General features: G+C 38.3%; 1 protein-coding gene across 7 annotated transcripts in view; it reads right to left on the bottom strand.

Annotated features, from left to right (window-relative positions):
- Window positions 1-14,397, bottom strand: part of CDK8 (cyclin dependent kinase 8) — a 115,724-nt gene that overhangs the window by 28,474 nt on the left and 72,853 nt on the right. For 6 of the 7 annotated variants that reach the window (XM_032611458.1, XM_032611457.1, XM_032611452.1 and 3 more), the window contains exons 5-6: window positions 7,684-7,741; window positions 5,227-5,358 (exon numbers count right to left, since the gene is read on the bottom strand). In XM_032611458.1, coding sequence (XP_032467349.1) covers window positions 5,227-5,358; window positions 7,684-7,741 — 190 coding nt within the window. The remainder of the gene's footprint in view (window positions 1-5,226; window positions 5,359-7,683; window positions 7,742-14,397) is intronic. The other variant, XM_032611459.1, reaches the window with a different exon arrangement.

Raw genomic sequence — 14,397 nt, 5'->3', positions numbered from 1 at the left:
TTTTCGTTTTACTACCAGAGAGTAAGCGGGAAAATTAATTATTTTGTGATTATTCTTTATACATGGTTATCCCATAGGAAGCTGACCTTTGATCATCTCAATCCAAGGGAATATAGGCAAGCTGAGTGGGGTCACCAAGAGGGCCGGGGGGTCAGTCTGCATCTGTAAAACGCTACTCATAGCGCCCAAGAGACACTGTAACAACTCAGCCTCGTTATGAAAACTCGAACAAAAAAATAAAACATGTAAAGGAAGATGAGAGGTAAGCAAATAGTTTAGCTATCCTATGTTGCTTTAAAAAAAAAAGTCAGGAAAGTAGGATTTCCATAATTACTTTACTGAACCTTGCTTACTTTACCCTAAATAACCTCTCTTCCTATCTTTTCTATTATCTTTCACCTTCTGTCAATTTCACCATCCTTCCCTTCTTCAAATCCAGACATTAATCACGAATCTGAGTTAGCTGATCAGGCTATTACTTCGGATAAATTTCTAAATCTTTGTAAACAAGTCTCTCCTATCTTGCCTATTTTTTCAGATTGTGCCAAGGGAAAAGTCCCTTCCTGCTCACCTACCTGTCAAACTCCTTCTAGAAAGACTTTCCAAATTAAAAACATACAAATCCCATCTATTTCTCAAAGTATGTGATGTTCATGTGTAGCTACTGAGCTAACCAGGCAAAGTGGACCGCAACTGGGGGCCACACAGAACCAAATGGGGGGAGGAAAGATGTGTTAAATGTGTTTTCATCGACAAGTGTACTAACAGTTAGCTTCTATCTCAATGAAAGAGTAAATTCACATCTTCCCGGTTTCATTGAAGTTCAGACTTTAGTAAAACTTTTAAGACTGCCCTAGTTGACTATTAATTAAAGACTGATACCCCTCCTTCAGCCTTCTCCACAAGGTCAATCAAACAAAACCCCCAACAGTCAGAACTGAATTAAACTTTGTCCCCAGGAGCACAGTGTTGACTAAGCTATCATCTTCTCTCTTGGGTTTAATGACTCAGCTTGCAGTTCCATACAATGGAGTGAATGAGCACAGCACTAAGATCTATTCGCCACGAGGGTGGGAACATGCTGGCTGACGTGCTCAGATTTCCCCTATGCTCTCTTGCTTCTTCTCAGCACCTTCAGTCTAACATAACCCACCAAACTCCACTGGCAGATTTAACCCTTCTAAATGAGACCACTAAAATGAACGTATATCGAGCAAATAATAGGTAAATTCAACCACAAAGGTTCTTCTATCTGCCGAGCCTACTACAACTACCAGACAGGGAAGTCAAAACGCTAGGCAAGTGCCTTCAGGGTGGTGGTGGGGATGTGCTGAGTGCTTTACTGCACGCTCAGGCTACCCACCTGTGGAGCTGGACGAACGAACCGTGTGAGAGAGACTGGAAGCAAGGAAGAAGTTTCATTTTCTACTCCCGGATTCTGTTTTTTAAAATTTATATGAAAAATGGCTTATATATGACTTCTGTCTCTCTCTCAAACAAAAAAGCAATTTGTAAGATATCTACATTATCACTTTTTTGAGCAAACATTTTGATAGAAGAAAGCATTTTCCAGTATTGCTCTGGGCCAGGCCAGGCATATGCGGAGGGACTGGGACTGACCTTGGTCTCAAGTCATCTGCCCTCAAGTCAGTTCCCTCTGTGCTCTCGCTACCTCAGAAGGCAGTGGTTTCTACCCAACGTCACAGAACTTTCAGAGTTGAAGGGGATCTAAGAGATGATTTAGGCTAAATTCTCATCTTCAAAAAATGAGGCCATAAAGGACTAAACACCTTGCCTAAACACCGTCCCCCTCCCCGAGTGGCAGAGCTAAGGCTACAAGTCAGAGCGTTAGTCTTGGTTACTTCTGTTGTTCAAAGATGACAACATAGTTTATGCACACAGTCATACTGTTGTCTCAACTGGATGGAGAACCCTTAAGGGTAAACGACATAATTTGCGTTCATTTTGGTTTCTCTTAAGTTTTAAAAAGTCTAACGGTTATCCAATAAATTTTGATGCTGATGAGAAGGAGGAAGCCCTTCTCTTTGCTAAATTATAAAGCCATTTGAACAAAGGAATCTGTCTAACAGCTGGTAGTCTAGCTTTGTGACAAACAGCCCTGACCTAAAACTGCTAGACTGCAGACTGTCCTGGTGAATAACAGCTTACACAATTCTCAATGCTCACAATAAAATATAGATTTCTTAAGAAAAAAGTAATAAATGATGAGCCAGAGTCACAAACCTATGTTATAGTTTATTTTTTACTCAATTTAAATCAATTCAGTGTTGAGTTTTCTGTTAACAGCAGCTGAAATTAGGTAATTATTTCCTTATTTGTATAGCCTCTTAATATGTCTTACCAAAAGTAACACTGCTTTTAAATATTCATTTTCTAGGTGGAAAAAATACCTACGTATCATATTAGTTTTCATGCTTAACCATTTAGAATACCTTTGTAAAAAGGATAACCAAATGTGTGCTTAGGTAGTAATATACATTCAAAAACAGGGCTAGCTTCAATAACTTTTATTTTTCCTCCTAATTGACTTTTAAAAAAATAAATATTTTATTTTGGAATAATTTTAGATTTTTAGAAAAGTTGCAACGGTACATAGTACAGAAAAGTCTTATACCTGACTAACTTAATCTACCTTTATTTTTCTATACAATAAAATGTGATCTCAAAGCAGGTATAAAGATTAGTACATAAAAGATTTTGTGAAAAAAGACATGCTGGATTCAAGATTAATATGGGGGAATGATTACAGGTATTTTTCCTTTCCTCTTCTTGAGTATATATTGAAATGACAGCAAAGAAATAAAGGTCCAAATCCACAGTAATAGAGAGAACCAGAGGAGACAATCAGGGACAAGACCCATTCACTCACTCAGCAGAGTACTCAGTTCTCACCATGCAGGCAATGGCCTCCAGTGGTGAACAGCTGGTCAAGGCTTACCCATGTAGGGGATTTCAGACAGGAAGACGGAAGTGTGATGGGTAAGGCTGATGGTGTGACCAAGGAAGTTCTCTCTGAAGAGGGAGTATTTTGACTAAGATATGGATGAAAAGAGACTGGACAGATGCAGACTTGATCTAGCAGAGATACAAATAAAAACATTTCTGCAAACAGTTCAGAGAAGGCCCCAGCCCGCAGTATTACTGCTGAGTGGGAAGCAGACTTGCCCCGCACTGCTCTGGGGAGATTCTGTGCTTGGAGAATCAGCTACAAAGTCTGTATTTTGAACACCTGATCCCTCCCCAGCCACTACTGCCCTGGGGCTACCAGGTACACAAAGCTTGGGCCAAAAGTTGGAGATTCTTCCCTTAAAGAATCTGAACGTCCTCAGCGCAAAGACTTGTGCATACTGGCATTTAGGATTCCCCAGTTAATGGTAGTTCTCTGCTGGATCACCCTGAAGTAAAGCCTGCCTATCTATGAGCCCTCTGATCCATGTACACTAAGTTCCCAAGCAGCTTTTTGTAACCTGATTCTCAAATGCAAAGAGACATCAAGGGTCAACAAACAGTTCAAGAACACCAGCCACATGAAAGGGAGAGAACAAGACATATCAGTAAAAAAAAGCGACTACAAAGAAAACACAGATAATTTATTCCAGAAATATAGCAAATTACAAACAATTCAAAAGTATCTTTATCACTGTCCTCACAGTGTATTTAAGAAGCTTTTTTTTTCATAAAGCAATACAATATGTTAAAAAAAATAACCAGAGAATAAGAAGGGGTTCTCAGAAATAAAAAAGACAAAGGCAGAAAAGCATGAGAAGAAAAGTGGTATAAAGGATCAATCCAAGAAATCCAACATCTGCCTATACTCAGTTTAGGAAAGAGAAATAAAAACACAGAGGAGCCAATCAAGACTAGCTCAAGAGGATTTCCCACATACATGGGACATAAACTTCAAACTGAATGTGCCTACCAAGTGGCCAGCACACCACTGTGAAATACAAGGGTGAGAAGTCCTATTTGTTTTCAGAAAGGACAAAGCCCCAGGTAATTCACCACTGAATGAGAACAAGATCAATGTGAGACTTTCCATTAGTAACACTGATGCTAGAAGACAATGGATGAGCATCACCAAATTCTGAGGGAAAATTATTTTGTACCTATAATTTTAATCCCTACCAAACTGGAAAGTATCATGAAGGCATTTTTTTCAGAAATCCAAGAACTAGAAAATTTACCTCTAAGATAGGTTACTTAAGAATATGCTGTAGCAAAGTAAGGGATGAACTAATGAAATCCAGAAAGAAACAGATCCCACCCAGAGGAATAAAAAAAGGAAAAACTGGGATGAAAACCAATCCAGAATAGAGCAAAATACAGAAGACTTGTGGGTGGAGTTATCCAAAAAAAAATAAAAATGGGTTTAACACCATCCTGGAGAACACAGAACAAGTTAAGTAAGCAATAAAGGCACACAAAAAAGGAAAAAAGAAAGGCAAAACACATAAGAAAAAACTACATGATGATAACATTCTACCAAATAAAATGAAGCAGAATAAAGATGTCATTAATGGAAAAGTTGTGATAAAAGGATTGTGGTAGCTGAACATCAAATCCATTACAATATGTAGCCTAAGTATAAACAACAGTGGGCATTATGGTTTGCAAACAGAAAATAAATGCTGTAAACATCAACAAAGTGGTAATAATAATAATGATGACAATGGTACTATAAAGTGAGAGGTTGGTGGGGGAAGAAGTAGAAGAGCACTAATTTCCTAATTCTTCAAAATAGGGAGATAATCAATACTATCAAAAATTGAAAAGTGAACTAAGATGTTCTAAACGCCTACTTATTTTCATAATCTTTTCTCCTTAATTTTAAGGGGATGTTTTAGAAGCTAGTATTTCTTTTGGTGAAAGAAACATTTGTCTGAAGTTCAACGATTAAGAAATTTTACTGTATTTATTTCTCTTTTCAAGTAAAATTAAAATACTTTTTACTTAGAATTCATAGTACAGTCCCATATATTTAAAAACTTTTTTAGCATCTATTTATCTATCAGAAAGGGATGTCTGGAATGGTACACCCCTAATGCTAATGATGGTATTTCTAGAGAGTAGAATTTTATGTTAGCTTTTGCTCTTACTTTTATAATTTTCTATATTACTTGATTTAAAAATATACAGAAAGATGTATAGTTTACAACAACAAAGCCACTTTTAAAAAGTCATGGAATTTTAATTAGTTCTACTCACCAATAGCTTTGGTATAATGTCTTGCTCCAAGAAGTAATTCTGGGGCTCGGTACCAGAATGTTACGACTACTGGATCCAAATCTGCTAAAGGCTTCAAAGGTGAATTAAATAATCGGGCAAAGCCCATATCAGCTGTAAAGAAATAACAGCAATGCTAAGGACACAGATTTTTACAAATTTCATTGATTACTCTAATTTTACTATTAAGATATGAAAAATGTGAATTCCGGGGGGAGAAAACTAACAAAACCAACACAACATCTCACCCCTTTCAGAAGTCTAAATATAAAACAAGTTTGAGATCTTCATTCATTGCCAACTGTTGTCACTCGCTCCTCCACTGGGTTACAGGCACACTCTGCTGCCAGAGGTCAAGGGTGACCCTACCCTCCGGGCAGCTTCTTTCCATCTGCCTTACCACCATTGGGACGGGGCTGTGAAGCTGCAATCCCATTCTTTTCATTGGTCACAAGCACCAAGAAACTGGATCGGTTAGGGTGAGGCTTTCCATTATTTGCACCAATAAGCATGTTCACCAGTATAATCAGAAGCGGACCGTACAGTATCATAATACCACTATTTCCCCCCATTTATTTGGGTGGAGTTTTTTCTTTAAAGAATCATGCTTGTTCTTTAAGCTGGAAAAGACTTTAAAGATCATATAATTCAATCACCTCCTTTTTCAAATGAGGAAACTGAGGTTAGAAGAAATTAAGTGATTTGACAAATGTCCTAAACTTGTATCTCGGAGCTGGAGCTGTAATGAGATACAGTTCACGGCATTTCACACGGTTTAATATATAGCGTGGTAATTCGGGCATGGACATTTTTCCGAATAAACTGCCACCTTCTCATAGGCAAAAACTGTCTCTTTTTCATCTCTCTCCCCCTTTTAGCATCAAGTACAGTGTCATTGCACATTGCTTTTGCCAAACACACGCTGAATGAACAATCACTATTCATACCACCTATTCGAAAATTTCAAGATTCATCCACCATTTGTTTAATTCTGCTCTCCTAATATATATTTTTAATGAAGTAGGCCCCTATCTAATCTACTTAATTACAGAGGTTAAAAAAAACCCACAGAAATTTGGCAAAGAATTAAAACCATGAGTCGGATTACTAAATACTGGGTTTTACAGAAGAACTAATATTTCTTCTTAAATGTGAATACTTTAAGCCGTTAGTGGCCCCCAAACCTGCCAACATCATACATGTTACACAGAAGTATAATTCCAAACTAGATTACTTTTAACATATAAAATTCCCCTAAATCTTACAGTAAAGAACACATCTGTAAATACTGTTTGGCTGGGTCTTTTAGATTTTGCATGCTTTGAACTTACATTTGACTTTGATACCACCAAGGTGGATTGGATGAAATCCTTTAAAAGCACATGTAAGGACTTAACAGGCGTTTGATACTATGGTAAGCACTGACAGGGCCTGGTTCTCAAAGCAAGTCAATGACTAGGAGCATTTCGAGGTGCGTCAAATGTTCGCACTACTAAAACACTTGCAAAATTTATATCAAGAGTATTTCAAGAGTCTAATTAGAAGTAGAAAATGAGATTTGGGGAATTTATAGGGGAGGGTAGGGAAGAAGGGTTAAGAATACCTGGGTTTTTCTTTGTTGGTGAAGTGGTACAAATCAGCTGATAATTCTACTTCATATTAAATCTTACAATCAGAAATTCCTATTTACTTTGTTATATACTCCCATAAGCCTGCTTGCTGCTTTTAAATTAATATAATTTAGTTACTACATTTCTTCTATCCACACACAAAACAAACTGAATAAATGTGACAAACACAACTCGGAAATGACAATGAAAAAATAACCAGTTAGGAAAAATAAATCTAGTTCTATCCTTATAGGTTATCAGACCAGGAATGGGTAAAATTTTGCATTGATATATAAGAAAACAGAGCTATTAGAAAACATGCCGAGGTAGAGAACGCTTGTTAATTTTTTCCCTTCAGGCAAAGGCTCATTAGAACCTACTCAGCCTCAGTGGTATCCTTAGTTTGTAATTCCTAATCTAGATGAGGCTAACAGAGGCATATGTTCTGACCTAATGTGGCTCAGGTAAACAGAACCGATGGTATAATTACTAGTACACTGTATGCCCTTGTGACTAAAGGTGAGGCTGGCTTCTAACATGGATAGAAGCCACTCACCTCTATAGGCTATTTTTAATGAAAGCAAAATTTCTAAGAAACTTGCATGGCTTATTTTATAATTAGAACACTTCAGTCTCTAAAGATTGTCTGACACCTTTCAAGAGTGTGAAACATTTTTCACTTTTAATGTATACTCTTTAGAAATGGCTTCGATCACATGGAACTATATGAATAAATGCATATTATTACAGCAAAAATTAGAAGTGATAAAGCTGCCTGCAAAAGTTTTAAAAGAGTGCTACACTGTGACTTATCAAAGATATAACATACCAATTTTTACTCTTCCTCGCTCAGGACCTTCACCCATAACTAAAATATTAGCAGGTTTCTGTGGAAACAAAATAGTGTTTTTTTTCAGTAGACAGTAGTGGTTTCTTTTAAATAGACAATATGCCAATATAACATAAATCCACCTTTAAAAAAACCACATTTACTCAAAAATTAAAATCAAACACAGGAAGTCACCAAAGAAACTTTATGTGTATATATGCAAAGCAATATGCAACTTCATGAAGGCCAAATATGGCAGTGCTTTTCTCCAGGCAGAGCTAAGGCTTTTCTTGGCCCTGTTATCAGTCTGCTTTCACTACTGCGGAACAGCTGGCAGAAAGTTAAAATGCTGTGCTTCCTTCTAACTCTTTCAGTTACATAAAATGTCCTGCAACTTCAAGGGAAAATGTATCTTCAAATATAATTTAACACTAAGCAGCAAGTTAATTACAGGGAAGGGACCACCTGATGCCCTTTCTTGGAAACCGCATAATATGTACCTATGTTTCAAATAAATTATAGAGAAGTCAATTTAATAAAGTCTTTTCTAAATGAGTTAGCAGAGTAACAGGAATTTTCCATGACCTGAACATCTTTGAGGTTTTCATTTTTAAATAAAAAAGGAAGCTAACATTTAAAGTGAGATTTTACAAAAGTAATATTTCAAACAGTTCTTAAGTCTCTAAAGATAACAAGATTAACTGCCATCTAAAATCTGTCACAGTGGCATCTACTATACTAACACATAAGGGTTGTCCCTCTTCAAGGAGGAGAGAGGGGAAGGAGGAAGAGGCAGTCCCCAAACGTCTCTCAGGCTGCCACCCTGCCATCCGCCTGGTCTGACTGCAGTTCTACCAGTCTGCTGAATAAAAGTGAAACCAGATCACGACGCCTTTCAAATACCCATCAAAGCAATCTTGGAATCAAGTTAAAGATTTTAATGAAGGCCGTTTACAGTGGTAACCAATTCACAGGCTTCCCTGACCATATTTAATGACAGCCCCTATGCTATTACTGATAAAACGTAACTTACAGTACATTATTCTACCAACTACCAAAGATCAAAATTATTTTTTTATCCTCAGTGAAAAAACACTGCTGAAATGGTAGCACATGCGTTTCAAAGGCTGAAAATTCCTACAGGTTTTAAGATGAGGAAACTAGGCACCAGAGCGAGTGCATGACTTGCCCCAAATACAATCACGGAGATGGGGGTGGGGGGCAGTAGCAGGATGTGCCCTGTCTCTGAGCAGTGCAGTGCCCCTTCCTGTTAGACCCTTCTGAAGGTAATTTATGTAGCAAGCTTTAAATGGACGTGTATTACCATAACTATAATGTTTTGTTCAAGAAAATGTTTTCAGAATGTCCATCATCACACACACGCTCCCGCCCACTGAGATAGCTGGTGAAGCACCGAGAGGAAGTGCAGCACTAACAACATTCCCTGTGAGCCACGTGGAGCTGCCAACAAAGCTGCTCATCAGGGACACTGCAGAGCTCAGCCTGCTTCAGAGGAAACCAGGTCTCAGAGACTCGTGCGAAATGCGAAATGTGAAATGCCGACAGCGTGGCGGGGGGAGTGCCCTCCAAGAGAAGAGGCAGCCCGTCTGTCTGGCTGAGGGAAAGGCCTGCTCTCAGTCACAGTGTGGCTCAGGAGGGGACTTGATATTTGGGCTAGAACCCTCTTCTCATGGTTCATCAGGGCAGGACTCCCTAGACATCTCTTGAACCCCATTTTGATTCTCCTCCCGTCAATTCAGTCTTCTGTACTATTGCCAGGGTTACCTTCCTAACAGACAAAGCTGATCACATCATCACTCCCTTGTTTAAAATCTTCCACAGTAACAGAGGAAATGATTAGGAAAACAGTGGGACAGAAAATTATATATAGACTGTGATTACAACTGGGTTAAAAAAAAAAGTGTTGAGTAAGGACTAGAAGAACAAAAACGGTTAGAGTGACAGAGGTAGGGACGACCTTTTCGAAGTTTCTTTGAATGCTGTTGCTGTGCTTTATTACTAAAGTATTTCACCTTTACGTGGCCCCTCACTGCCTGTGAATAAGGCAGAAGTCTTTATGATGGAATGCCAGGCACCTACAAGCTCTCACCCACTGAGCTCTCCTGCCCCACGTGTGTTTGCAGCGTTCTGTGACTAGACCTTACACAACTGTGTCAGTGCTAGCCCGTTATTTCTACCGTAAGAACTCTCCTCTGCATTACTGGGGAACCTGATTCTCCACGCCTACCCTCTCATGATGTAAGTAACACACGAATACACTCTGATTATAAACAATTCAAACTATGAGGCCACACAGAGTTAAGCGTTAAAGGCTCTTTTACCACCCATCACTCCTCCACCACATCCCGAATCCCACTCCCTCCTCCACAGTTACAAGCTGATTAACTGGCTTGCTGTGATGGATTTTTCTAGCACTTAAGTGCTCCTAAAAGATTACTTCCATATCTGGCAAAAGCACAAGCACACATGGGCATCATTTTCCTCCTATTTTAGATGGAGTGGAAAAGCTCTCTCTCTCTCTCTCTCTCTCTCTCTCTCTCTCTCTCTCTCTCTCTCTCTCTTTTGCTTTCTTACTCATTCAGCAGCCGGACCCAGATATGAGAAGCCCTGGGATGGGTGGTACTGGTCAGCCTGCTACTAGGCAAAGGGGGAAAAACTCCCTCTCTTGGTCTTCATTTTATTATAGACTCACTGGACTGGCCAAGTCCCAAGCCTGGGTTTGAGCATTGGTGGGGAAAAGTTTCTCTGTCAAAGTCTTTCCTAGTATTAGGGTTTGGGGCCAAAGCTCCAGCTAATAATTAAAACTTGCTTTGCAAGACAACTCACTGCCTATTGCATGATCTGAAGTAGATCTTGGGGCCGAGAGTCACCACGCACACTTAAATTAATGGATTTAAGTTCAGTTTGGGCATGCTATGTAGTCATAAACAAAAGAGAATGGTTTTAAGTGCTGTTTTAATAAAACTGTTTATAAACAATGAGTCCCTCCTCATGGTGTCTCCCATGGTGGTATCCACATGCCCTAGGGCGTGATACTCTGATTTAGTAGACACATCTCACACTAAGTTTCTTTTGTGAATGTGATCTAATGGAAATCTCAAGAGAAACTGGCCAAAAAGCCATAGAGATCATGAATACTCTTGTCAGTATTTGTTTTGTTGCTTAATCAGTTTTAAGGAAGTCTTCAAAAGACTTGACGGGTAATTTTTGTTTTCGTACTTAATGCCACATTGAAACAATATTATATTCTCCAAAAAGCTAATTTCTTTTCTTTCTTTTTTCAGTGGGAGAATTCGGTAGCAGTTTTTTTTTTTGTTTTTTTTTTTTTGCATTACGCGGGCCTCTCACTGTTGTGGCCTCTCCCGTTGCAGAGCACAGGCTCCGGACGCGCAGGCTCAGCGGCCATGGCTCACGGGCCCAGCCGCTCCGCGGCATGTGGGATCCTCCCAGACCGGGGCACAAACCCGTGTCCCCTGCATCGGCAGGCGGACTCTCAACCACTGCGCCACCAGGGAAGCCCCTCGGTAGCAGTTTTAAGCTCTAGAGCCAAAGCATCCAAGTAACTGGTGATAATTCATGAAACAATCAGTAATAACCAAGTCTGCGATCTTTCATGTGCCATCAGATATAATCACCTTAAAAAAACATACTTTGCTGGTGACGTTTTGATGAGGCACATACTCCATTAAACTATTTGTTGCTACAGAGAGCAGAGGTCCAACATGACTTAAAAGTATTATAACATCATGATAACATCTTTGAGAATAGTTATCTTATGCACAGAAATGATTACAGAACACCCTTTACTGCCTGCTGAACAATGAAATAGATCAATGAGATACTTGTTTGAAGTATAATTATTTGATTGTTTGAAACTACGATAGCCTTCTCTTGCTTTATTTCTCCCAGAAAAAAACTGTTTGTAATTAAAAGAACATGCCCTTGTTTTACAGTCTCATGGTTTTTCTTCTTGTTTTATGTTGTTGTGCTCCAAAAAAAAAAACCCCACTGACATTTCCTAAAGCAAGATGTCTGTGTTACAGAGATAACCATTCCTGTAGAGGCTTTCTGTTCTCCAGGCTCTGTCACGATGGGAAACAGCACACTGATGATTCTGGCATACAGCAGGGATGGCGAAGTAGTTTCATTTAAGGGGCCAACTCTGGTAGAAGACTAAGGACCGCAGGGAGCTGCATCTTGAGAAAGACAGGAATTGGGCTGGTCCGGAAACTTCCATCACCAATCAGAGGTACCTCACACAGGTACGGAAGTGCAGAACACTGGCATCTCTGTCAAGTTAACAACTTGTTATTCTAGGAGTAAAACCAGAGTCTTCATATTCACTAACGTTATCAAGGCAAAATGGAGACTCTGAGTCAACAAGAAAAGCTGGTTTTTAATGGATGTGTCTATGAAAAGAAGACAGGGATCCCTAAGAAACCACCGTTAAGTGCTGTTCTCCAAGATTTTTTCAGAACTAAACTTACACACTATAAACAACACAACCTGGTGGCACACTTTCTGGACACTCAATGACTTTGTTTCAGTTTGGTTGTTAATCATTTTGTACTACGACACATACTGATCTGTATCTCAAATGGCACATTTTCAATTGATGTCTAATAGCTAAAAAATATAATTCTGCTTTTACTTGTTTTTTTTATTGTGTTCTGAGAGATTAATGTAGAATTTGTGTCTCTGTGAATACTTACCATGAATATCTTCATCTTCTAGTACACACTGAACTTTTCTAGACATACATTTTTAGCAAATGGTTTTTTTTTTTCTATTCTTTTTATTTTTTGGCTGTGCCACACGGCTTGTGGGATTCTTAGTTCCCCAACCAGAGACTGAACCTGGGCCCTCGGCAGTGAAAGCTTGGAGCCCTAACCACTGGACCACCAAGGAATTCCCAGTGAATGTTTATTTTAAAATATGTTCTTTTATATAGTCCTAAATGCCAAGCAATTCTATTATATCACATTGCTTCATTCTATAATTTTTGCTCATTCTTTATTTAAAAAATTTTGTCAAAATCTGATTTAAAGAATGTCAAAGTACACAATTATATATTTCTATTTCCTTTTGTACAACTGCCAAATTGAACAAACCATAATTCTTTGGTGTATATCCATTATTTTAATCATTCTGCTGTTACAAAATATGTTTCAGTCTTTTGAAATAAAAAGTACTTTATCTGATACTATAATTTTTTTCTATATTTGAATAGACACAGACTTTAGACCAATAGTTCTCAACTTTTTTCTTCCCCTAAACATTTGAGGAATATAACAGACTTCTTCAGAAGATGAGGAAGTATGGTTAAATGGTTAAGAACAGGCTAAAAGAAAATCAAGGATGCTATCAGGTATTAGTTCTGGGACCTTCACCTCCATTTTCTCATTTATAAAATATGGATAAAAATAATGACAAGTTAGTGTTGCAAAGATAAATGTTACTAATGCACATAGAAGACTTAATACGATGCTTGATATATTAAAAGTCCAAAATATATTATAATGACAGCTAACACTATAATCTGTTAACAGTGACTCACAACTGAAGTGATTCTTAACTGAAGACTTCTGGGGGGCGAGGTAACCATGCATGATTGGATAATACCTCCAAGATGATTTCTCTACATCACCCTGTGAGATGCCCCTAATTGTTTTTGATCACCTTTCTAGCTTCTAGTTACTTATGCCTTTTATTGATTAAAAAACTGTTTATTATTAGCAACAGCTTTTTAAGAGTTAAAGTAATAAAAATACACATCTTGTAGGAAATTAAAATACAGAAAAGTACAAAGAAAGTAAAATTTATCTGAAACCTCACCTCACAGAGTTAGGTCATTACAAGTATTTTGGTGGACATAATTCCAGATTTCTCTATATTATTTACATTTATATAAATATCCTAGAAAGGCTTTTTTTTTTTTTTTTTTTTTTTGCGGTACGCGGGGCCTCTCACTGTTGTGGCCTCTCCTGTTGCGGCGCACAGGCTCCGGACGCGCAGGCTCACCGGCCATGGCTCACGGGCCCAGCCGCTCTGCGGCATGTGGGACCTTCCCGGACCGGGGCACGAACCCATGTCCCCTGTATTGGCAGGCGGACTCTCAACCACTGCACCACCAGGGAAGCCCAGAAAGGCTCTTTTGATTCCTGTATTTGATCACTCAACAGTGAACAAATAATAAATAAATGCATAGTACTATTGTATTGGTCCTATTTTATTTAGCCTCCCCTATCATAGTTACTGAGGTTACTTTTAGACCAGAAAAGTTCCAGGACATTGTTAAATAATAGTGGTAACAGAAAGGTTAGAACAGAGAAGATAACAGAAAAGGTAACAGAAAAGATAACAGCTGTTGATTTGGTATGTACACTTTTTATGCTTAGAAGTTTCCTTCTTTCCTTATTTTTATAAAGAATTTCAATCAGAAATGAATATTAAACTTTGTCAAACATTGAATTTTGCAAAAGTTTTATATTTATAACTATTGAGATAACCACAGTGTTATTCTCTTAGCATTATTAATATGAATTCTGTGAATAGGTTTCCAAAGATTGAATCATCTTCACATTCTTGAAATGAACTTCATTTACTTGGAGCACAGTAGTATTCTTTTAACATTCCTCTGGATACTACTTGCTAATATTTTATATAGGATATATGTATAAATATTTATACATG

The sequence above is a fragment of the Phocoena sinus genome, chromosome 18 (assembly GCF_008692025.1).
Source record: "Phocoena sinus isolate mPhoSin1 chromosome 18, mPhoSin1.pri, whole genome shotgun sequence".
NCBI classification, from domain to species: Eukaryota; Metazoa; Chordata; class Mammalia; order Artiodactyla; family Phocoenidae; genus Phocoena; species Phocoena sinus.
This window is presented reverse-complemented; position numbering and strand designations above follow the sequence as displayed.